General features: G+C 37.2%; 1 protein-coding gene across 1 annotated transcript; it reads right to left on the reverse strand.

The window, feature by feature from the left end:
- Positions 1 to 421: 421 nt before the first annotated feature.
- On the reverse strand, positions 422 to 19,793 carry CPB1 (carboxypeptidase B1). Its single transcript, XM_062499056.1, has 11 exons — positions 19,723 to 19,793; positions 19,554 to 19,629; positions 17,803 to 17,927; positions 15,407 to 15,506; positions 14,764 to 14,865; positions 13,397 to 13,498; positions 10,954 to 11,064; positions 10,781 to 10,871; positions 9,873 to 10,075; positions 1,817 to 1,901; positions 422 to 609 (listed from the first exon to the last, which is right to left on the reverse strand). The coding sequence occupies exons 1-11, from the start codon at positions 19,791 to 19,793 to the stop codon at positions 422 to 424; spliced, it is 1,254 nt and encodes a 417-aa protein (XP_062355040.1).
- Positions 19,794 to 26,798: the final 7,005 nt, after the last annotated feature.

Genomic DNA, 26,798 nt, shown 5'->3' on the forward strand with positions numbered 1-26,798 from the left:
TATTTGATGTGAGCTTCTCCTTGCTACTGTTGCTATTGTGGCAATGAATGTTTGGGTGAAAGTTCATCTATGTGGATCACCTGGTTGTTTTCATTCTGGTTAACAGTCAGGCTGTGTAAGCTGTAATGCTCAGTCCATCTCTTGTGTGTAAAGATAATTTTAATCAATAAGGTGAACTTTACCTTAGGTTGATTAATCTTGTGCTCCTTTTTTTTCCCCAACCCCTCAGCTATGTCAGTTGCCTTAATAAAAATGTTTTATTTATCTTGTATTTCTAAAATTTCTGTTGAAAAGCTTGTAGTTCTAGTAACCTGTAATGGACTAAGAATATGACTAAGAATATTAAGTATAGAGAAATAAAAATGTAATTTTTAGGGCATATTTGAATAAAGCCTTGTTTAATAGCTTTTAGAACTCCATTTTAATACAAGTGCTCAAGGACATAGTTGGCAATATATTTAACAGCAAGTAAAGTCTCTTCACAGGTTGGCTTTATCTGAGATTCAGGGAGAAGGAAACCGTATCTCCCGGTGTCCCGCAGCTCGAAAGTGAAAGAGTACTTGATGCCTTGGTCATAAGCCCAGTCATCAGAGCCCCCTGCAGCAGGGTCTGTTGGGAAAGAAATTAAATAAAGCTTAACTGGGAAAGAGTGCCTACACATCAAATGAGAAATACTTTGGAGTCAAGTCACATAGCCAGGAATGCAGAAAGGACAGATAAAAAGAAATATTCAGTGAATTGATTGATTTATCCTGCTCATGGGAAAGCTGCTGTGATTTTAGGCCATTTATGAACTTTGTTCCAGCTGATTGTTGCAAGCAAATGTAAACAAACTAAACTGCTCCCTCCTTGTCACTACTGTGGAGAAACCATGGGAGAAATGTCTAAGGAACTGGAGAATGGTGTGGTTGCATGAGGGTGTTTAGAAACACTTGGTATTAGAAGCAAATACCCTCTCACTGGGTGGCTTTTTGAGGTTCACAGAGATGAGAAAGATCTGCATATCTGGGATTTCAGCTCCACCTTTTCTGCTGGACAAATAGTACTCTCCCTTTTCAGTAGCTGGTACAATAAAAAGTCTGTCTTGCTAAGGAAGGAGCCTCCAAAATTGCCAAGTATCACCAATGTATTTCTAAAGGAAGAATCTCAAAAAATATTGTAAAAATTAGAAGAAACTGTTTTTTAAAATGTTTGGGAGGGAGTGGTTGACTATTTGAGGAAGGAGAAACAGTCAAGAGAAATTAGCTTCCATATTTACTTCAGGAGATCTTAAATATGGGAGATACTAAAGTTCTATAAATCTTGATTTGGCAACTTCAACTTGGCTTTTGGCACTGCCAAATTCACAGCTGAGTTCCCAAGAAGGGTAGAATAATTAGTTATTGAAAATTACAAATAGGATTAGTATGTAACTGGTATGTGCCTCAGAATGTAATGCAAGGTAAAAAAAAAAAAGGTGTTTCTAGAGTGGTTGAAGGATTCACATCATCTTTGACTTGGAGATTCTGGAAATGCAGAAAATCTCAGGCCAAGGTTTTTATGTTTAAATCTAAGCCATGTATGATTTAGGAATTCATGCTATGCACATTAATTCATAAACTTGACTTTCCAGGGGGTCACACACTTCCTGGGATCCCTAAGGAATAAATGGTCCCATAATTTAGAAACAACAGGTCCCATATATACCTCTTAGTATATGCATGTGAAGAAAGAAGGGGACTACTTAGAAAGAGGAACAAGAATCACTAGAAAACTGCATTTTACAGTTCTAGTAGCACTTAATACAGTTTGTCAGTATGTTTAGGTCAATACTCACAGATTGTTTCCGCTCCTGGACCGTATGTATATTTAGTGTTGTACAAACTGGCCAGCTGTTTGGAAGCAGCACTAGCTATGGAATTCTGTAAAAAAAAGAAGAATGATAAATGCAGATTTTCAGAGGCTTTCTGAGTGAATCTAAGCAATTACACTGTTGTATAAACTGAAAAGCCATGCTGGAGAAGCTTTGAATTATTTGAAAACTGTTGTTGACCTCTCAGTATGACTAGGTGTCAGTAGCTGACAAGACCCAGCTTGTCCTGGTGTTGTGGAAAGAGTTTGTTAGTGAAGAACTTGTTCTCAAAGGTTTAATGGAGCATTCTCCAGTCTGTGTATGGTCTGTTGCAGTCTGGTGTGCAGTCCAGGGGGGTTTGGACAGATAAGGGGACAAGAGGTAACAGCACTTTCTAGACTTACAAGAAGCTTGTACAAGGTTAAAACTAAATAAAGAACCTTACTTAGAGATAAGAGAATCTTAGGGAATGGTAATAACTTGGTACAGTAAATTGCCAACATACAATAGCCTTTCTTTTCCTTCTGTTCATGGAGCTATAAATTCAGAGTAGAGTCAGCTCAGTCAGGGGAGCTGAACATTGATACAAGTGGAAGCAGATTAAGGTCTTATAAATATTAACAGCCAAAAAAGAGGCATAAATTACCCTGAAACCATATGTAGTCTCATTAATTTAAATTCATTTCCTGTGCACAGAGGGACTCATTCAACTCCCACTGATTCAGTGAGGGTTGGATCAGGCCCATCAATAGTACTATGAAGCTTTGTATGTTTGTATTTAGGAAAATTACAGACTTTTCTTTAGAACGTGTGGCTTTTCCAATTCTTCATTATACAACATGTTGGTAATAAAACATGAAAACTATTACTAACAGATGATAAATATCAATGATTTTTGAAAGCATATGCTCAATATAAGAATAAGCAATGGGTTGCCATATATTTCTTTACAGCTTGCAGCTGAATGGCTTACTATTCCAGGAATTTCCTCAAGCCCTTTCCTTCTCTGTAGGTTACACTCTGGCTTACTTCCCAGTGGAAGATATTCTTGTGAAATATTCTCTATTCATCCTTATGTTTCTAGTGTTCTTCTGAATTACTCAGAAAGGCATATTGGATAATGTATTTAGAAAATTTTGGTAAACTGAGAGAACTTTCTCAGCTTCTAAGAAACAACATCACAACATGTTTGCATTACTGGCAGCCTACTCTCTAGCCAAATTGCAAGTGTTTCTCTATTCCCAAATATTTGGTTTTGAACATTTTAGAATTATGGGAGTTTGCTCTAGGAATTTGTGGTCCTTTAGCCTATGAAGGATATTTAAACAAGGCAGACCAAAGCATACTTAAAGCTTGTCTCTCCACCTATATCACTGACTGTGCCTGAATGTGGGGTTTGGTTTCTGGCTTCTCTATCACACAAAGACAAGCAATTGCAAGGAAGAATGCTATTGATCTGCATTTCACAGTCTTGGATCCAGAGTAATTTGAGTAGCTGAGCTCTCTCCTGTCATCTTTTTGTTTTGTTTTGTTTTTTTTTTTCCTTTCTTTTTTAGTCCCTCAACAAATTGATTTTTCTAAAATCCAAAATTTTTAACATGTGTTGAGAGAATTGTAGAGGTTGGAGTCTATCTGTTAGCCATCTGTTGTTTATAATATACATGTTTAATTAGCAGCTGAAATTGAGTCAAATCTCTCAATAGAAAGTGAATTTTTAAATGTAAACTGATTCTTCCTCTCTTCAAATATATGCAAAGTGGAAATAAAATTTGGAAAGTTTGTCGGGTACAATATGCAGACCTGTTGGTAACTGATATTTGCTCTCTGTAGTTAACTAAAGAAGGAACAATAGAACAACAGAGCTGCTCTGTGGGGCTGTTTGACCCAGGGCATTTGTTCCCCCCAGTGGACAAATGACAGCTTTAAATCGTACCAGAGCAGATACCAGAAAAAATATGTCAGGAAATCTTTTTACCTGAGGGATTTTTTTTATTGTTGGCCAGGAAGTTGTAAAGACAGAGATTTGTAGAAAGAACAGTTGAATTTTCCAGCTGTTTAGAGCCTAGAATCTAAATAAACAGTTTCCTCAAGCTCTCCTGGCTGGAGATAAAGGTGGTGTTTCAAATGACTCTCTCTAAGTGGAAAACATGCTTGAGCATTTATGACTTCATCATGAAATGAAGATTTATCAGAAGTTTTGATATCTTTTTGTTTTCCTTTAAGTGATTCTCTAACATTTACTTGTCTAATAGATTTACAGTCCAAAACCTAAAGGTAGAAAAAATATTTCAGCTTTGTAGTAACTTATGCCAATTCTTAATAATATAATCGAAACCAGCAGGAATAATATGTATTAAGTAAATACTTTTGCATATAAATACAAAATATGAAGAAAATGTGTTTAGGTTTTTTTCTAAAATACCTCAATTACTCAAAGCAATCCATATGAAGGAAATAATAGGGAGGTCTATGCAGAGGTATGTAAATAATGCCTGGAGTTTTCCAAAAGGGTGAAAAGTAGTTTGGGTTTTCAAGCCTGTAAATAATTTGGAATACACCTGCAAGGAAAAACATTGTTTTCCTTTTGACCTTTGAGGATACTCTTTGTTGCTTAATGATTTTCTACATCTCTTGATATAATAGACTTAACTGAATTATTGTGGTTTGTTTGGAGTTTGTTTCTTTGGGATGTTATGCTGTTAAGAATCCTTCTTTTGCAAGGAAAATTTTGCTGAGATTTATAGTAGCAGAGAAGTGGCGCCCTGTAGTCGAAGAAATAACTCCAGAGTAATACCTTGTAACTGGGAGCAGAAATGGCTTTTCAGCTTCTCACTCCCAGCTGAGCTCTCAGAGCTGGTCATTTCAGCAGAAGGCAGCATTTCCTGTGCTCATCACCCATCTGTGTTTACACTGCAATTACCAATATTTCGCTTGATCTTGTGTACAGAGTGCATGAGCCAGGGACACAGCAGAGTTGTGTTCTCAGTTGTCATTATCTTACATAATTAACAACTTTCAAGCCTAGGTTTTTTCAGTTATTAGCTTTTCATGAAAGATGTGGTACTGGCGTCTCTTTCTCACCACACTGGAAGTTTGAACTAACAAGATAAATTATCAGGCTAAGCGTATTTTGTATGTTAATAGGTAATTTTTATGGGAGCATCTCCCTCATTTTACTCTTGTATCATCAGGGTGGATTTGCCAGCAAACAGTGACCATTTAGAAATACTCCACAGATGTTGATATGCAGCTGCTGTTTGTGGACAACTCCCTTTCCCTCTCAATCTGAGAGCAGTCTGGAGAAGCCTTTTCACTGCTTGACTGGACCCTTTGCTTTCTTCCCTCACTGGACTGCCAACTGATTTGCCCAAGGCTGAAAACTGTATTTTCTGTTCACATCAGTCTTGCATGCTTTACTTGTTAAGTAAAGGGACCCTCAACTTCCTTTGTAATGAAAGTCTGAAAATGTGGATTTGCTAAGTTAGCTCTAGCCAAGTGAATTGAAACTTCTGAGCCTTCTTGTTTTGCCAGTAAAAAAAGACTCCCCCCTCAAGGGTCCATGATGACGTGTAATTTAGTTCACTGTTCTGTTGTTGCTCATGTGCTCCAAGAGCCCAGAGAATCCAGCAAGTGAGGGCTTCAGTGGCATTATTCTTTTTCTTTACAAGCCTTTTTTTTTCTGTGACAGTTTCTACAGTGCTTAAGAAATCAGTCCCTGGTGAGAGGTTTCCACTGCAACTCAGTTGGGCCCTACACCTGTTGGAGATTTTTATCTATCAGCCAGACTCACATAAGAACTTCATCTGGACGATGCTGCTACTAAACACATCCTTTTCACAATTTTAAGATTTCCAGTACAGAACAGTTCTGTTGTGGTAAACTCAGTGGAGGAGCTGTGAAGTCAATTTCTAATACCGCTTTGCTGCTCACTTTCCTGTTTGTTGTGCTTCCCAGTTGACTTTAACAATGTTTAATGTTACAAGTAATATAATACGTGCAATAGCACAGATACAACAGCAACAGATTGCAACTCCTCATTGGCTTGCCTGAGTCTCTTAGATGTAGGACTTTTGTTATCCAACAATTCTTACCCCCAGGTCTTCATATGTCTTAATCATATTCAGGACTTCACAGCCAGTCTCTAAGTTAAATAATCAGACTGATACTCACACTCATGCTGTATATTTGAAGTTCACTCTTGCAGGCTGTACAGACTCTGGGCTTATCTCCACTTTCTAATATGTCCTATTTTAAGCATTCAAGAGGAAGTGAAATGCTAGACCGACCCAATATGGAAGGTGAATTTTGGTGAGTTGAAACAACACCTCATGCAGCCAGTATGTATACAAGTAATAGAGACTGGAATTATCTTGGGTTGTAAATTAATGTAATATTCTGCAGCCTGTGAAACTGTAACACACCTACATTAATCTGATAAGTGAGTAGGAGCTGGCTGCACACATGTATTTGGTGCTGAATTTAACTGAGAGATGGAATTGAACTGGAAAGGAACGAAGGACACAATGCACATGCCTCTGCTATCTCAAGCTACACTTCAGAGCAAATTCAAATACAAACAAGAGCTGATAAAGCTAGATTTGTTTGCTAAAAATGAGGAAGGCATAGGGTGACCTAATGGGAAGCTAAGGCAAATATATGATGTGATTGAAAAATATGGGCTGAACTGTTAATGAAAAGTCTGATTAAATACATAGTTCTTTATTACAAGAGGACAAAAGTGTGAATAGTAAAATAAAGATGAAAATAGTCTTTTTTGGGGTGTGGAGAGATACTGGTCTTGCCAAGCATATTTTGTTATTGTGAAAAGCTAATGCTTCTGTTCCCTGTAGGAGAGGGATTCAAGTGTGCATTCTGTGTTCAGGGCAATACGCCAGGGTATAGTAAAGAATCAGCCAAGAGGATTGTGAAGCACACAAAATGTGATTCTCCAAAAGGATGACATATTTCTTTAAGGGTGTCATCGCAAGAATATTGTGTAACTTCTGAGAAATTCTTGACCTAGATTTTCTTGTCTTGGGTGTTTTTATTTTTGTTTGGATAACAGTGAAAGTTTTGTGCAACTTCTAGGCTGGGGGAAGAAAACAACAACCCTGAATAAAGGGAGAAAAATTCAGGGAAAATCCTTGCGAGCTGTGGGATTTATAACCTCACAGCTCCTCTTGTGTCCCTGGGGAAGAGGGGAGTTGTGGGAAGGAAGGAACATATGTGACTGGTTGAGGGATAGTTCTAATCCCTGGCTCTAAGTAAGTTACAATAACTTTGAGTTGTTCTGGTTTGTTGAGCAATGCAGTGGAACATAAAGGGGTTCTCAGAGTGCCCTGTTCTACCTGACAGACCAAAACAGTTTTAGGACTTCTGGTGATTTCTTGAGGCTGTAAACAGAAAGTCTTTTGAGCCCCAAGGACACACTGTTCACTACATGTTTGGGGAAGGAAGGTACAGGCGTTCTCTGGACCTTTCTCTTCTGCAGACTTAGTGTCCTTAAGCTCCGATTACTCAATTTTTGCACCCTTCTGTATCTTGGACACTGGCATGCAACATAAGGCCCATAGTATTATGTTACCTTTAATTAAATACAATGGAACAAAATGTTATTAATGAGAAGCAGACATGTGAGGTTTTGTTTAAACACATGTCCAGTTGCTCACTGAAAGAGATAAGAAATTGCAGCTATATTTCCTTTAATTTATTAGATCTGTCAGGGTAAAAATAACATTTAAGATAAGATAATGGCACTATAAATGTTGCTTCTTCATTTAAAAAATGATTTATGATTATTATATTTGCCCAAACAATATCAATTAAAAGTTAAGATTCTCATTCTTCAGTATTTCTCCAAATTCTAAATTTAGACAGAACTTTTAGACATTAAACACACCTAATTGGCATATAAAGTAATTCCTCTTTTTGTAGCTATCTTGTATTAAGCAAGTACAGTTGTTGATTGAAAGTGTTAAATTTCCTTTAGTCACAGCTTGAGTGAGTGTATCTTAGTTATTTGAACTAACCCAAAGACTTGAACCACAGCCTGTGGAAGTCAATTTTGCTATTTAAATCACTGACATTGGAGTGCATAAAGTCCTTTCTGTTTAATTATCTCAACTACAGGTAGTGTTGATTGGGTGATACTCTAGTCTCGTTGTCCAAAAGGACTTTTGGCAACAAGTCTTCCCATGAAAAATCAGATACTGCACAGATTTAACACCTCTAGGATTGTGTTGTCTGTGCTGGGATCACCAGGAGAGGAAATAATTTCCCTCAATTAAGATGTGAAAACTACTCACAAGGTCACCTTGTCATGGTGGTGAGATTTGTGGTTGCTCTGTAGAAGAATATAATAGAACTCCATCTGGTATCAGTATAACTGATTTAAAATATAGGATAAAGTGATATTGGAAAGACTAATATACAAAGAGAAATCAAATGGCTGAAGAGGAATATGTGCCCTGTGTTCCTCAGCAATTTAGTTTGTATGCTCTCTGTGGTAACAGCAGAATTGTCTTCTATGGCAGGAAATGAGAGTTTAAGTTTTACTGTGTATTAGAATAGATCAGTGACAATATAAAATTTTAATTTAAGAATTTTAAAACCTAGCAAATCACATAGGTTCTTTCTTACTGCTAAGGCTTGTTTTAGTTGTCAATGTACTTTTTCCATTTAATACTGTGAGAAACACACCACTTCTAGTTAGATTTCATCACATTTGCTCTTCATTCAAAAAATGGGGGCAGAATTTCATGCAAATTTTTGACAAATAAGAACTTTGTGATCTTGACCACAAAGCAGCTTCAAGTATTTAGTGCTGTTTATTACTTTAGACTGAACTGAAATGTGTGAATTGGGAAGCTTTTGTGAAAAGTTAAAGCAAGACATTGCTGCCACTCCCTGGAATTACTTCAGTTACAAAATTCCTGGCATGTAAATTAAGAAAACAAAATATTCATTTTAAATTAATCTTTTCTTTTAGGCTGTAAAATAATCTAACAAGAAACTTCACTCTTGGCCCCAGTTTGTATTTGTGTTCAGAACCATGTATTTGGGAGCACTCATAAATCTGTCAAACCTGCACAGCAGAGCAACACACGTTGTTGTTGCCTTGGACTTTTGGCAGCATCAAGGAAAGAGGGGGGGAATCAAAATATGTTTGTTTTGTCTTGCTGTGTTGTTTTCCCTGCCAACAGATTCTAATTGCTAATATGCCAGAGAACTGAAGTCATTTTATTATTCATGATTGTTGATTCTTGGTCTATTAAATGTTTATAGCTTTTATACACATTTAATAGTTCTAAACTTTCTGTTTTTAAGGATCAAAAAAAATCTTTCTTAAATGGCATTAGAGTGTGGTTTTTCTCTGATAAAGGAGGAATTGTCCTTTAAAATACCACATTTATTCTCTCTTATTCTAAATAAAATATTTGTGTTTAAATCCAGGCCTCTTGGAAAAGACCTCAAAACTGAAACTTTTAATGTCTTCTGTATCTGTTCTCAATTATACTTTTGTCCATAACTACCTCATTGTCTTGACTCTCTACCAGTAGGAGTTGCACCATTTTACTTCACCGAGAACTAAGGTTCAGTCAAAAGTGGTAGACAGAGATCCTTTCCTGCTGTTGTTACCAGTTGAATTATTTCATAGGTATTCCAGTCTGGCTTGGGTTACAGGCTGGAGTGTTTTTATGTAAAATATTTAAGGTACACATATAGCAGCCTCTGGAGTCAGCAAGAGGCAGTGCTGTGCAGCAGAGTGGATTTCTGGGTGGCATGACTGGATGACAGAACTGACATTGTGTCAAGTTCATTGTGCATGTGGAAATTAAGGCTCTGAAATTCATCTTGTGAATGAGCTATCTTGAAACCATCAGGGTTTCCCTTGTTCTTGCTAAGAGTAAAATATTTTCAAAAGTTGGCAATATGGATTCTTTCCAGATGTTAAGGAAACTGCTTGAAGTTAAAGGGACCTAAGTAGCAAGTGATGATTTTTGCTTATTCTATTCATTAAGTCAAAATGACAGAGACTTACCAGTTCCTGGTAATTCTGTGGCAAATTGTAAGTGTATGAATAAGGGAACAGTAGCAGCTGGGAATAGGAGTGAATTGTCAAGTAGGCCTTGATTGTAGAAAGATGTTCACGAATAAAATCAGCCAAAGCCTTGGTCTCCTTTTCAGACTCGGGTGCAGAGCCACAGTAAGTGGAAGCACAGGGGGATTTTGAGGCCCCAAGAGCTGAGGAAAAAAAGTGAATTTAATGAGTACTTAATGAAGAAGTAGGTTATTAGGAGAGTGATGTTGCATTACTTTTGTAGGTAAGCCTTGGAATCCTGCTAAGGCACATGCCATAGCACAGGAGGGAATATTTTATGGCGTAGATAAGATGCTGGGAAACATCCCATAGCAATGAATAAAGATGGCCTTTACCATGTGCAAGGTTGGAATAACATGGATATGGATGTAAAGATCTATATTATGGGAATCTTTTGGGATATTGATTTGATGCAGTGCTTAACACTCCTCTCCTTGTATATCTTCTCCATTTCTAAGGCACTTCCACAGAACAGAGAAGTGGAAACCACTCAAAAGAAATTTCTTTTCATGAAAGCAAGCTCCTTTGGTTTCTGTTCTGAACTCATAGCTGTGTGTGTGTCTATATGTATATATGTGTATACATGTGTGTAAGTATACATATATATATATATATATATATATGTACATATGTGTGCAGATATGTTTATAGAAGTAGCCATACTGATGATACTAGTAGCCAAAGTTTGGCTTTTTTCCCCAAAACTGCTCTAAAAATTAAACACAAACTACTCAACAAAGCTTCACTCAAGCTGAAGCTGGACTATCAGGTAGGGGAAATCCATAATTAGGTGTATTGGCTGTGCACTTGTGTGCAATTACTTGCAACTCTTGTTAGGAGACACTTACTGCACCAGCCAGCATCAAAATTCCTGTTGGGATCTGTCCCAATGCAAATGGTCCCAGCATTTTTAGAGCGTGTCTTTCTCCACATGCGGTCCTGTAACAGGATCATAGATGAAAATTAAGAGTAAGTTCTGACAGTGGACTTTTTCAATAATAAGAAAGAAGAATGTACTTACATTTGTCCAAGTGTAAACATAACCATCAATGTTAACAACAGGCAGAACATAGAAGTCCAGCTTGTCAAGAAGTGTGGTCATGACAGTATCTTTTCCGTAGGTCTCCACAGCCTATTTGGAGAAAAGTATAAAAAGCTAATGATGCCTTCACAGATGTGTATCTCCTGTGTGTTTCTAAAGGCCTGGATCTGTGTCAGGAATTAATGAATGTGGTAGAAAAAGTTACCCAGGTCACTCCAGCACATGAGATGGCACCTCTTTGTTATTACATGTGCTTAGATTTGCACTGACTCAAACCACACTGCTGTTAGAAAACCATCTTATACTGCTAAATAAATTATAAGGTGAAGGAATGTTGATTTTAAACAGGATGATAGATAACTGGAAAGAGATTTCCATCTACTAGCTTCTTGATTACAGGCAGAACAATATTGCTGTCCATATATATTCCTACATTCTAATACCTTAAGGGTTTGAGTTTAATTTAAGTGAGAATGAGAAGTCATTATTTCCATTTTCTTTTTGTATCTGTTGTGCAGAAATTTCATCAACAAACAGAATTATAGAGAATATTTCTAAGTAGCATCCTAACACATTTCCAATCATAATTCTATGGATGTATTTATTCATAGGGAGACGGATCTTACTCTGCACTTTCCCAGACACAGATATTAAATAACAAGCAGGAACTCTTGTAATATCTTCTCTATCCTGGTTGTTCATGGTCTGCTACTTGCTAAGCTTGTTCAGATTCATATCAGTGTTGAGAGACTGCACAATGATCATGGAAATTTGCTCTAAGTTTGTTGCACCGATGTTTTGTTTACACAGCCATAAAGGGCAACACAGGGGGCAATGCAATGAACAAAAGCATTTTTTTATCCTTTGACATGTAGGATGGTGGGATATAAAATCTAGAAAAGCAGTTTCAGATAATTTGAGACTACTTTTCCTGGGTTTTATTTTATGGTTGTTTTGGTATTTTGTTGTTGTCATCTGATTGTTTTATTTGTTTTTGAGAACAATCTAACAATCCACTTTGCTTATGTTTGCTCATGTTTTTCTCTATTTTTTTTTTTGTTTTTACATTTATGTCTAGAAGCAATTCCAAGTGAAATTCTGATGATACTCAGAGGTCTGCACTTTTAAAGCACTTCTGCCTATGGACACACTGAGCAGAGGCACTGCTGGTGTCAGGTGCACCCATGAATTAAGTGACCAGACAGTGAAAATGACAGCTACAGTGACGTGAATTGCTGAGAGAAAAATGGTACCACATACTGTCTGCAGCCTTATTAGGCACTAATGAAATCATATTCCCATCGACTCCACTGAAATGTCACTTCCAATTTCCACTGCTCCTTACACAAAACTGCATGCCTGTCTGATAACACTGAGATTTTACTTGCTACCAAGACCTCTGCCAGCATGGCTGGCTCACGTAGATTGGCTTTCCTTTTCTTGGGTTTGAAATTCCAGCTGCTGCTTCTGATGTGGGTTTTTTTGTTTTTGTTTTTGTTTTGTTGTTTTTGTTTTTTTTAAATCTTCCAACAGAAGTTATTACAAAATTTAAGATTCAGTCAGTATGTTGCTCTGCTAAATGGACTGATCTCCCCCATCTGAGGGGTAATATACCTGTCTCTGTGAAGATGACTGTGCAGCAATTGATAACTCCCACCTGCTTTATAGTGGTGGTGAGAAGGAAAATATAAAGGACATAAAATTGTTTCATTCAAGACCTAAAGTATCCCAGAATGAAGTGAAACTAATTTCATGTGTGCAGCTCTTCCTTGAATATGGTTTCATATTTTAGAACCTTTCCGTAGAGCCTGAGGTGGCAGCTCAAAGGGATGTATATGCATTTCCCTCTTCCCGAGTGGAGCTTAGGGAGCTTCATTTATAGTCTTCCTTCTTTCTTGGGTACATTTCCTCAGTGCTGAGCTGAGGATAGGTTTCCATCCTCTCTTTTGCCTTACTGCATAAAGCTGGTTGCACAGAATCCACCACCTGGCACTGTAGCAAGTCAGCTCTTCCGAAGTGCATTCAGGTGCCTCCTGATGTGCCCTTGAATTTTCTTATTCCTTATGTCTGTGTACTGAACATGGCTGTGTTTATAGTGCTGCTAGAGCTATTCCCTTTTCTCTCACCTTTCTCTGACTACAGGTGCAAAAAAGAATTTACAAACTGAGTGACCATTGCAGTTGTCATGTTTCAACAGCAGACATGTTTCAGGTTGTCTAAGCTGCTGAAAGATTACAGGTCCAGGCACAAATATCTGGTTTAATTAGTTACACTTTAACCCTCTGAGGTAGGAAGAAGGCATGAGCAGACACACATTTAAAGGGGAAAAAGGCCATGGCCTGAGATCTTGCTGCTCATTTGCGATTTTCTTAATCATAGTTGCATTTTTGTAAAATATTTTTTCATCAATAAGCTTACTGACCTCTTTCACAAACCACTGACAGAAAGCAGGGCTGATCCACTCTCTTGCATGGAAACCACAATCCATAAAGATGGCCTTCTTATTTTGACCACTTTTTCCCATCTAGGAAAAAAACCCCAAAACTATAAGAACAACACCCCAGGGCATGAACAAAATAAATTGTATACAGAACAACTCAGTCAGCTTGCTGACCTAAAAAGTCAAACTTTATGCAAATATAGCATTCCTTGTTCAAATTGAAATCTATGGAGTGCTCCCAACTGTAGCTTACCATGATATTCAAGCTTAAAAATACTCAATTTCATTTTTATTAATGTAGATAGGCTTCCCCCCAATTATTTGATTACTCTGCACTGTTGATTTATTTCCTGTAGTGTCTCTAAAAGTATGTTTAATTTGTATGTTTGAATGATATATTATAGTAAATACTTGTACATTTTGGAGTAAGTACTTCTTATTCTTTCACCTTTGAGTTATTGTCTTATTAATTCGTAAGGGTTATGAAAAAAAAATTCTGTGGTTTAAATCCAGCTGACAAGCACAGTGAAGTTGCTCACTCAGAGCAAACTTGTGGGCTGACATAAGCATAGTTTAATGAATAATAATAATAATGATGATAATGATGAAAAGGAAAATAACAAAAATAAAGAAATAAACCCCAAGAAAGGTAAGTGATGCAAATGAAAGCAATTGCCCAGCCATGCCCTGTGCAATGGCCCTGACCCACCTTCCCCCTAGTTTATCACTAAGCATGAGCTGTGTAATTTGGGACATCCCCTGAGTCAGTTGGGGTCAGCTGTCCCAGCTGTGCCCCCTCCCAGTTGCCACTGCCCTGGCTGGTGGTGTGAGAAGCAGAAAAGGCCTTGGCTCTGTGTAATCACTGCCCAGCAGTAACTAAAACATCCCTGAATTATCAGCACTGTTTCCAAATCAGCATGAGTCCAAAACAGCCTCATACAAGCTACAGAAAACAAAATTAACTCTAGCCCAGTCAAAACCAGCTCAAAATTATATATGGTGAAGATAGAAATTTGTTTCCTGTTGGCAGAGACTGACATTTGTAGATGCTTTTAGAGCAAATGGGTTTACAAACAACAGATGGAGAGAACACAAAGGTAGATGATAATTCAAATAGCTCTCAATAGTGTGATTGAATTTATGTCTGAACTTCTAATAATTAACTATGCCCCTTTAAAAAATAAATTTTTTTAAAAAATCATAGTAGTAGTAAACAAAATATATTACATTTTCTGCAAAATGTCTATTACTTTAGACATTTTTTAGCATCACTGGTATTTTACTGGACATCATAATCTTGCAGAGGTTCATAAGGGAAAGGTCTGGCATGAAGAAATCAAGGCACCTACTTTGAGAAGGTACATTGGCCGTCCTTCGTATGTTTTCCCAATTACACTACGAGAGACAAGGTCTGGGTGCTGAGCAGCAATATCAGCAGTCCAAGCAGCAATCTGTTTAATAAAGAGGTTAAATCTATTGATGTTTCTCTTCCTCAGGTCCAGATGCTTAATCTTTCTGAGCATCTAATGTGGCCTAATATTTAATACAATTTGTAGATTTCCAAGGAGCCACTGCAAAAGTGTGAAGAGTAACATGGCCATGATTACAAGTCAGGAAAAATGAGCGTGGCTGTGAGAAAATGAGGGAGGGGTCTTATGGTAGGACATGAAGAGCTAGAGCTGAGGCAGGGAGTGGATTGGAATTGTTTAGCAGAGGAGGTGGGAGAAGTAGTGAAAAGGAAAGGAAATTAATAGTGAAGCATCTCACCCTGGTCACTGGATTTCTGCCAGAGATTCTTTTCTGCATTGGGAGCAGAAGTAGAGGAAATAAGTGTAGCTTACACAAACTAGCTCAGTAATGAAGAGAAAGGAGTTTGGAGGCATTATCATATCAATGGATGGAGCAGAAGAGGAAAAGGGGTGAAGGCTGGAAGCACTTTGACTACAGAAGCGAAGGTACCAAGATGATAATGTGGTAAATTCTAGACTTTACCGTGTCCCAGTTGTTGTACTTCTCATAGCTGTGGCTGGCAGTACGAGCTTTGCTGTCAAACTGGGCATCCATTGCAGCCTGCAGGTTTTCAATCAGAACTCTGCAAGAAGGCACCATGAAAAGTGTGAAAAGAAGCACACAGGAACCCAGCAGGAAAGTAAGACATTTCAAGGTCTGCCCAGCATTTGGACTGCAGAGATTGTGAAAGGAAAGGTGGGCAGGTTGAAAATAAGATATATGAGTTTCAAGTTTCAGCCTATGTCCTGCCTCAACCTTGCCACCAGAAGGACCAAGGAGCAATAGGCTCCTGCCAATTAGCACCTGCCTCACTCCCGTACTAACAAACCTCCAGGGTGGCAACAGTTTGGTTTCAGAAAAACGGTAGAGTGTGTCTCAAAATGTGCTCTAGGCTGTCCTTATGTCATCAGTTGCTTCTGCCTCAATAGGAAAAGGGCCTTTTTGAACTTTTGGCGCTGGAGGAGAGTTAGACTGCTGAAATGTTTCAAAACCAGCAATCCGAAGATGTTTGCCTGATGAAATTCCCTGTCAAACCAAACTTCCAAAGGTTAGATGTGGTTTGACAGATCTATTGCAGGTAGCACTACCCATCCTTCAAGCTACTTTATTGCATGTGAGGTGAGCTATTAAATAGAGCACACAATTGCAAAAAACCTCAACATCCTGTCTGGATTGGTTGGATCTCTCCTGTTCATTTTTCCCTGGGGGTGACACAAAGACACCACTTATCACTAAGCATGCTCTTGAGGACCTTTTACTTATATTTCAACCTTGGCTGTCAAAAAATGAAGTCCTCTTGTTTTTCCAGCGCCTGTCTTAAAACTCTTACAAATCTTATTAATCCAGGATATGTCCTTGATCATTTGTGATTTGGATAGAGGAGCAGGAGGCCAATTTGGAAGGCTCCACCAGGAGCCTTCAGAACAAACATTGCAAGTTGACATGATGTCATGGTACTGCAGCTGCACTTCAAAAGAATTGTAACAGCTTGGGTTGTCACAAGGACAAGCCACTCAAGTTTGTCAGGGACAGCTTCTAGACATTCTGGCCTTTTGTTACAATCAAAAGATTTGTGCATGGACCTGAGGTAATTAATGAATATTATAGGAAAACTAACACATGTAGAGTTAACTCCTTTGCTAAAGAGGAAATTCCACTGAAATGGGATTCCTGTGCTGTATGTGCACTGAGGGATTATTGAAAACCATTTATTCTAGAGTGTTTTTAGATTCTGGTCTGCAGAGGCATGCAAATCATACACGATTGACATGAGACCAGTAAATTTAGGGGTGGATTAACTTTGGATTTAGCAGATCATGAGAGTTATCCTGAAAATTGTGTAATGTCCACTGAAGGAGTTTGGTCTAGAAGCAACAACAGTGGGGCTGAGAGACAAAAACTTTATACTCAGCCAAATGAAATAATAAAAACTTGATCAAATACTACTGACTTTTAGTGTCTGAGTACATGATGTTGGCAGACTATACTTCACACATCAAAGAAGCCTGATAAGCTGGGCAGAGCCATTTTGCTTAAGTGGGGCGAAAGGAGAAATGAAGACAGACAACCCCACTCCACTTCAGCTCAAAGTCAATTTCTCATCCTCAGTTAATGGATTCCACAGTGATTGGAAGATACAAAGTAAAGAACAGGATCAGGCAATTCCTCATTCTCCTTAGTCTTCCACTACAGTGCTTCTGTTGCCAGTGATGTGTAGCGTTGCAGTGTGCTCTGTTTGCTCCACTTGTGCTGCAGTCATATTTGGTCAACTCTTTCTTTGGAGACATCCTTGCCATGCATCTGCTATGTGATTTCAGTCAGCTCAAGGCTGTCCTGGGAATCTGTTTTCCATGCTTCCTTGGCCCTTCACCTGGCAGCTGTCTTCTGTCTGTCACCTGTTGGGGTTTTTTGGCCTTTTAGCTATTGTTCTGCAGCTCAGTGGGGACCTGCTCATGGTAGCCCTTGGGGCTCACCGTTTTATTTTTTAGCTTCAGTTCCCTGTCCATTTCCCTCATGTGGTGTATTTTCTGGCTCTTTCTAGGCCTTTGCTGCATTTTCTATGTAGTAGGAAATATTTCTATCCCCCTCCATACTCCAGCCTTGTGTATTGCAGTGAACTTTTACCTCAGGGAAAATTTTTGTACTGCATCTCTGCTTCCTATCTCTTGCCTCTATCAACATTTCATCTCACCCTTTCAATGCAGAGTAGTTACAGTCCATTTGAACTGTCATAGGAAAGCTGAACCCAGCCGAGGCATCCACAGGAGGGATGAAGTTTGTGACAAGAAAATCAGTTGACTAATATGAAAAGCTCAAACACATTCTCCATAGTATTTAATCTCCTTCTGATCAAAGTACAGTAGTGAGAAAAAACTTACTGATACTCCATTCCACTTTCTTTCAAAAGATCTTCAACATCAAAAGACTTCTCAGCTTCAACTCGGAAATCAACTTGCATTTTTGGCCTTACCAGTGTGACAGAGTCTGGCTGCCAAAAGTCAACCTGAAAGAAGATCAAATGAATGCGTAAACAAATAAATACATATATGTGTCTGTGATTTTTAAGATTGGTGTATACGTGCTGGTGAGGTTGTGATTAATGTACTGAATTTCATGCATATCCTGTTACACTGATTCAGCATTGCTTCCCACAAGTATCAACATAAATTTTAACTGGAAATTGATTTAGATTTTCTTAGGTCCTTCATTTTATATGGCAGATTTCTGGAGATGGCAGTAACAATTTCACAAATGTCAAGAATTCTCCAGCATCTGCATTCATACAGAATTGTGAATATTATAACTGTATTTACAACTTCATTAGTTTTTACATTTTCTTTCATTTTTTTTTCTCAGTTTTTTGCCTACAAATGTTGGAGAGAAATTAACTAAATATCAGGGGTGAACTGTATGAATATTTTACATAAATCAGCTGAAAAAGTCTCTTGTCTGTATGAATGCTTTTAAAAGAGATCTCTAAAGTTGATATGAGGAACCTGTGCCTTTGAAGATGTTTCATTCCAAGTGGACAAACAAGTGTTATGACTACTTCACTTATTTTTGCTGAAGTAAGCATCCAATCCTCTGGATTTAGTGCCCTGTTAAAGGCCAATGGAAACAAAGCTGATTTGTGAGCCTGTTGCTTTTTCACCCTTTCATCTCATGAAGGTAAAAGAAATTTGGGTTGGTTATTCACAAATTATGTGTCATCAAGTGAGGTGATTGTTACAGAATATAAAATTACTTCACTCCTGACTGACTGCTTTGTGTGACAATGGTATTTCAGGGATCTTTTCTTAAAAGAAAAGGGAAACAAACAATCCTTTGATACTTCAGACTTACAAGCAAGCATTGTATATATTGATTTCCTTAAAATTGGCAGCCCCATTCCAATAGTATGTTTTCCACAGAAAACTATTCCAGCATGCTGTAGTAGCCTGTTGATGATAGGTCTCCACATCTGTACTTCATTAACAATACCATTCTTTCATCCTACAGCTAATGGTGTCTTTTTCACCAACAGCTATTTTACAACATCAAAGCTGAACAGAAATATTGAAAACACATTTGCTGTCTTTATTGTTTTTCATCGTGTCATTGTGTCATCATATATCTACATCAAGGTCAGTGAGAAACATGCCACTTAGAGAGAAAGGAAGCTTTAAAGGAAAGTCAGAGAAGAAAAGATGACATGAGAGAATAGAGGCCAAAGGAAAATTCATTTTGTTGGGAGTATAAATTTTTAGATTATTTACATGAGGAAAATGTTTTGCCTGTAATGGTAAAAATTTTGATGGTTGGAATTTCCATCATTTATCTAACACATTCTTGAAAGCACCCCACACTGAATACAGCATTTAAGATTTATTTATTCTATTAATAAATTCTGATGGGCACTTTGACATTCAGAATAGGTAAACCGGACTTCCTTGGAAGGTATTTGAATATTTTGCATAGCTCTACTTTTATCAACCTGTCCTATTCCTTCTTAAGAAACAATACAGCTGACTTGAATGAAATAAAGTTTAGGTCTTTAATTCAGTAGCACAATTAAGAAAAATCTGTTATTTGAGCAAAAGGAGAAATATTTCTTTCAACTACAGTATGTCCACTTCCCCAAGTCCTTTACCTCCATGATGTTGGCAAGGAAATTGAGGATTTCCACCTGCTCATCATTCTGTGGAATCACACGAAACACCTTCTGTCTGTATGGGGAGAAAAAGATTTGATTGGAAACAGTTGAAGACATTTGATCACGCAGAAGAAATCACAAATCTAAAATTGATGTCTATTCTTACCTATCAAAGGAAAGATCCTGCAGGTGAGCAGAAACAGATGCAACACCTATGAGAACCAAAAGTGCCCACATTTTTTTAAACATCTTTTCTGTTCTTTTTGTGCTTCTTTTTGTGCTGCTTTTATAACTTGTTTTGTCCTGTTTTTTATCAATTATACGTCAGAACAACCCACTGATTAACTGATAGTTTATTCCCTTGGCCTTGTTTTATTTGCATACTATTTATAGTGTGTGTTTTCTTCTACACCTGTGAACACAGCTGAAAGTCTCACAGGGGCCTGGCTAAAGAATCTTGACATTTGAGCTGGATAAACTCTTTATATGAGAAAGTGAATTTAATTTGCTTTGTTATTTTCTGGTTTATGTGAATTTAGATTTTTTTTTTTAATAAGCTGGTTGCTGAAGTACAAACTTTATAATATTTTATTGTTACTTTGTGTGATGGTAGATGTCCATCAGATGTTGCCTGGTCTTAATCACAATGTTCGTCTTCCTGAATAATATAGGTTTAACTTTGACATGTTATTGTCAAAGAGGAATCTACCAATTAGAAGTATACCAATTACCTTTATTTTCTCAACAGAGAAGGAAAGTACTGAATTAGTTCTTTGCTCACTTCACTGAAATGTAAGCCAGACATCTGCAGAACTGAAAGCACAGAAATTTCTAGTAGCAGTAGGGTTGTACATACACTCCATGTAATACAGCTACTGGTTCTTGTACATTCCCTAATTTCATCCGGTGTGGATCAGAGGTAAATATCTTACAGGTTAAGCAATACTGTGGAATTTACTAAGAAGATCAAATGAAATGTAGTCATTCAAATGCATTTTTAACTTTCATGTTGTGCCTATTCTGAAGAACAGTGGTGAGCTTGCATCAGTGCTCTTGCATCTGTTTGGTTTTCATTAACGAGGACTTGGCTTTGAATGCAACATTAATTGTCTGTTGATTTTGTGTCCTGATGTGACTGATGTTTTTGACAGGGATCCTCTAAATGAATCAGTGTACAAATAAATAAAAAATGGAATTTACAAGCTTAATTCTGTCTCCTGTTATGCCTAAGAAACCAGGCAAATTAAAGGAGTTCAGACAGAGATACTCTCTACATATATGTGTATCACATAATATATGAAAATTTATAAGAAAATTTATTGAGAAAAATAATATAATTTGTCTCAGACTAAAATTTGTAGTTACAGTTTTACAGTTTCAAAGTACAGAAATTTTAATTGTCATTGAGCATTTTAAGAATGAATGTGGCATCAGCTTGACACCTAATTTTTTATGAGGTTCTCTGGAGTCAGCTCACTAAAGCAGCCTTGGATTCAAAATAACTAGAAATATATTTTAAAATCGGTGTGCAGTTCATGCTCATCAATAATTAACAATTTCCTAGAAGAGAGTGAAAAAGTCTACTGGGCCTACTTATACAAAACTCTCTTTGCCAACCCATATGATTTAAACATATATGGCAATTAATGGCTTAATTTGTAGCACTGCAAGCTCTTGCCCAGTAATAATCTTACTGAGAGACAAGCCTCTGAGGATAGATGACATCAAGAGCTGTTCTGAGAGTGTTAAAACAATACTGCAAATTCTTCAAAAGTTTTAATTTTTTGGTGATGAGATCATCACTACAGTTATAGGTATCAGATAAAAGGTCTGGTCCCATAAAGACACTTCCAAACCGAATAATGTGGAGATGATTAAGCACAGATCTTGCAATGAATAAACGATCACAAGAAGTAATCAAATAATTTGCACATGTCATCATTCCCTGTTGAAAAACATTTTGGAAATAAAAATTGCCAGATTTCAAAGTCTGAGTTTACTTTTAATAAATTGCTTCATGCAGTCAGAGATGATGGGGTGTTTTTTTGGTTTCATGTTTGGGTTTTATTTCTCCAAACAATCAGTGATGCAGCATTGACTACTGAGTTGGCAAGCATCACTGAATACTGGAATTTGTAATGGCAGTTTATGCAGCTTCCCTCCTAGACTACATAAAAAACAAACACTGATCTGGAATCCTACTTAAATGATTTATTTTGCATCTCAGGATGGATATTTGTCAGCTTAGCTCATAAACTAGCTCTAAACATTGTCTTGTTCTTCTAACTGTATAGCGTGTTTAATACTTGTATGATTAAGGGGCAGCATAAGGATAAATAAAATAGCAAATCAGATTTGGTTAAGCCATCTGTTCTTTTTAGCATCTGATTACAAGCCAACATCATGAGTTGGCCATGGCTGAGTAAACCTTGGCTTATCACAAAGAGCAGAGCATTTTACCTATATCTCTGAATAGATTCAGTAGGAAAAACTATTTTTTTTTTGTAATCAAGGAAGTAACAAAATCCAAAAGGAGAATGTGTGGTAATTTCTTTCAGGACATGCACTTTTTCTTATATTTAACATAACTGAAGCTAAAAACAGTGTCAGCAATTGCAATTTTGTTGTAGTTATTTGCTTTTTAGATGATTAAAAATACAGCCTCCTATGATGTTTTCACTCACAAAGAATGTTCCCTGTAAATAACTGGCTACATTCCAGCTGAAATTCATCTTTGTAGTAATTTCTTATTTCAGTTTTTGGAATAGAATTACTCTGGTACTCCACTTTGAAAAGCATATGAAGGCTAACCACAGTCTGCTAAAAGGAAAAAATACACATCAATGTTAGCATTTCAGAAGCATCCTTTATCCTACAAAGCCTTTCATCCCATTTGTTATCAAACTGAGTCCAAAAGTCTGAGGATAAATAAGGTCTGTTTTTATAGGAGTTTCAGTAGATAGAGATTTCCTGAATCTGATAGTTTGTTGATCTGCATTTTAAAAAGTCCACCATCTTTTAGTTAGAAAATATTGTCAGTTCTAACAATCCCTGATTGACAAATTTATCTTCTTAATATTGTTTAATTTTATTTTGTTCCAAAAGATCAGCAAATCAACACTGCTTATGTATGTTATATAGCAAAGTCCTAGCATGTGCCCCAGAGCAGGCACATGTATTTGATGTATGGGCAGCCTCTTATGGTAATTTATTTGTTAAAGTAATATATTCTAACATTAGTTTTGAAAAGTAATATTATTGAACGTATTCTGAAGACCTTTGAGAGTACTTTGAAGAGGACAGGATCAGCAGAGTCTGCTATCCAGCATATGATCCAAGTCTTCTTGGTACTTTCTTTTTATTTATATATTATTAATATTGCATCTTTTAATTCATCAAAGGCTTTTTCAACTTAGGGCCCTGGGACATGCTCATATCCTACTGTTTTGGTAGCTATGTGTAGGTACCTTCTTCTAATTTTTATGTTTTTTAGATTTGCAGATGTTACTTAATAGGTGAACAGGTACTGGATAAGAAGATAAAAGAATGGAAGTGATGAGATCAAGGGTATGGAGCAAAAAAAGAGGGAGCTCTCATGGTTTTGGATGTGTTTGTACTTTTGTTATTGACTCATCAGCTGAGAAACAGCAGAACATGTAACTTGTTCTTTTATAGAGTCAGTGGATTCTTGCCAATGTATCTCCTGTGAAATAAATATAATATTTTACTATTGACCTTTAAGAATCAGGATTAATTGTGCTATTGCAGCTTCATTCTATGATCCATGCACAGCTTGCTTAGGATTTAGAAAGTATTTTATTACCATAGCTAGAAGTTGAATATATAATATGCATTCAAATTCATATTTGTTTGAAAAAACGTGTGAAATATACTAAAATAGAAGCAGTGAATAAAGGTATTTGCTGTACTGGAATTCTCAGAAATTAAGCAGGGAGAATCTGTTTAGTGCAAAAGGAAAAAAACCACATTTTTTAGAAAAAAAGATGTTTAATGAAGCAATGAGAAGGACTGACCTCACATTCATTGGTTATGAACATCTGCTTAATTAGCTGGTCCTTGGGCTGAGCTTTCTATTCGTACAAGACTGTGGCCAGTTCTAATACTTGACCTTTGCCATGATCTCTGCCAGGTTGGCAGGGTCATGGCAAGACTCAGTGACAGCTCAAAGACACAGAAAAGCATGAGGTTCTTCCCCTTACAAATTTAAGGCACTGAGATCAGTATGTGGTGTGAAATGAGAACATAACTACAGCAAAAAGTTCCTACTCCAGAAAAGTACAGGAATAAGTAGACACTCAGTGCTCTTACTAATAGAAGCCAGTTTCAACTCCCATTTTTTTGCAGTTCTATCTGATGGGTCTAGGAGTTTCTCTTCTGGGATGGATCAGCACATATTCACACCTATAAATATCTCCAACAAATGCCAGAACCAGATGCTGCTCAGGTGGTGCTAGAATTATTCTGTAACAAGACACAGGAGTGTCTGCCCACTGCCAAAGCCTCTCCAGGGTGTGTAATTTGGATTGTTAGCATGTTGTCTTCCTCAGTATTCCCCTAATTCCCATCCTGGGCTCTGCAGGAGATGAAGGTAAATCAGACTGTCAGTGTGCGCTCATCCACCTCCAGTTTTAACAGAAGGATTTAGACAGACAGATGGATCTCCACTTCATCCCACTAAATATGATCCAGATAGTGATGCTCTATTGGTGTTGACTGAGCACAGCAGGACCACCATGAGTGGGAGCAAAGGCAGATGACAGTTAACAGGAGAGTCCAGGATGCATTAGAAAAACATCAACAGGAAAGGTTCAAGGAAGAGAGTGGATTGAGCAGCTTGATTCCACCCTTAGACCTAACTGAAATTTCTTTTTACAGATTGCTGAGTAATTTACTGTTCTGTTTTGCTTTTTGTATGTGATGGCCTTCATGGATGATATAAATCATGAACATCCTGCATAGCTTGTTTTTTATCTGCAGGCTTGATAAATCTGAAGCCTAATGCTAAGACAGTCGCCTTTAGCTCTGGATGATTTTGAAATCTGGTGCCCTTTGCTGAGAGACAGGTTATATCAACTGGTGTTATACCTGGGCAAAGGTCGGAGTTTTACTATCTCAGAAAAACAAGACTATTTAGAAATAATTAAGTTTTCTGTTCATATCTACTGAAATAACCCAAATTCACAAGCTACAGATGAAAGTAGAACTCTCCTATAATCGAATAAAAGTTTGGCTAATTCTCTGGCTTCCTTCCCAACAAAACATACATGAAAAGATCAATAAAATTAGTTCCCTTCTTGCTTTCTAGAGGGGTTTGGAGTTAGACTTCAAAAAACATACTGCAAAAAAAAAAAAAAAGAAAAAAACCCCAAACCCACACCGAAAGAAGCACATAAAATTACCCAACAAAAAGAGTTCAAATAGATTCTGCACATCAATTTGTTAATTTAAAAATATACTCCTTCTTAAACAGTCTGACAGTTATTAATTGATCATGAGTATTCATAAAATTCTTCTCAAAACAATTATTTGGAATAATAATCTCTACTTGGACAGCCTTATTAAACTATACTAATTGCAAAAACTAGTGAGAACTCACTCATTACAAGACTATGGGGTAGCAAATTAAGTTGAACGAACTCATATTGGCACTCTGTTCCTCTGTGAACATGTAAGTAAACAAAACTCAAACTGAGCAGAGAACCTGTCTTACTTAAGCAATTGTATTAGTTACTTGTGAGATATCATGGGGAAAGATGAACAACAAGTCAAATGCATGCTACTGAGGGGTGTGGAACAAAATCTGACTGAGGTATGGATTTTTTCTTATGTTCCTTTTAATTCAAAGGAGTTCAACTACAAAAGATAAAAGTGGACTTTAAAAAAATTTATAATTTGCTATTTTCAGTAAACAGTATGTGTCACAGAACAAAGGAAAACACAGAGTGCAAACAATTTAATCTTGTCACCATAGTCAAATCTCATTTCCATTAATTTATCCAAAAATAAATTCAGTTGGACAAATGTCTGTTAAACTTGTATGAAAAGGGCCTCGAAGCAAAAGAGAAGCAAGCTTCAGAGCATAAAGTACAGCATTCTTGGGAAATACTTTTGCCTGCACACATGGAAATATTCAGCATCACAGATAAGACAGATGCTTTAAATTCAGCATCCATATTCTTCTGTATTACACCCAAGCAACTCCAGATGTTTAAATGATTTCCCTTTTTTGCTTGGTAAAGCATGATCGAGAGAAAATATTTCCTAGATCAAGATCAACTTGATTGGAGACAGTTTGTAAAACTAGGTTGTAACACAGAAACACCGGGACTGAGCAGGTCAGTTTTAGACACAGGCTTTTTGCTACTAATTTATCTCTGCTTCTTAGTTATATTTTGGTGCACTTCTCAGCTTCCAACCCTGAAATCAGATCTACTAGGAAGGGGTGAAGGAGGAGTAAAGAGAGAGACCATGCTTTGATCCACTGCCTTCTGAAACATCACAGCTACCTGAAATCCTTACATTTTCTGTGAATTATTTAAACCATTTTCAGAAAGAAAAAAGGTAAAAAAAAAAAAGTATTTTGATGTGGAAATGTTGCTGTAGTAGTGCTTCATAGAAATGGTCAAAAAGGCATCCCTAGGTCCAGAGCTGTATTCTGCAGCCAGTATGTCACACCCATAATGTTCTGTGACTAAGGACTCCAGCTCAGCTGCTGGTTGTGTGCAAATGTCATCAGGAAATCTGGTCCAAGAGGTTGGCCAGATAAAAGAATAATTAAAATATGGAATATATACTCTTTAGGTATAGATATAAAAATAGTATTTTCTCCCCCATAAAATGCCATAATACCTTACCTTGAGAAGTTTCATAGTGAAAGGTGATGTTCCGTCCCTGTTGTGATTAGCTGATTTTTACTACTATGTGGCTTCTAGAAGAGTTGGGGAATCTTTTCCTCTTGCTTTGCTGCCAAAGATTTTCCTACCTGAGCAAAGCTGCCTCTTGGTTTGTTCAGTGTTGCTTACATTTGACTTTGTTTTCTCACTGGAAGGCTTAGAACAGAATATGTGAATTTTGGGATTTTGCATGGTTTTGATTAATACAGTTTTTAATTACATATTTTGCCTCCTTAATGCTGCTTTTGTCCCAGTGTATTTTCTGATTTAGGTAAATTGCTGAAACTTCTCTCATGTTTGAAGAACCTGGTAATTGTTATCCAATGAG

Source organism: Cinclus cinclus, chromosome 10 (assembly GCF_963662255.1).
Source record: "Cinclus cinclus chromosome 10, bCinCin1.1, whole genome shotgun sequence".
NCBI lineage: Eukaryota > Metazoa > Chordata > Aves > Passeriformes > Cinclidae > Cinclus > Cinclus cinclus.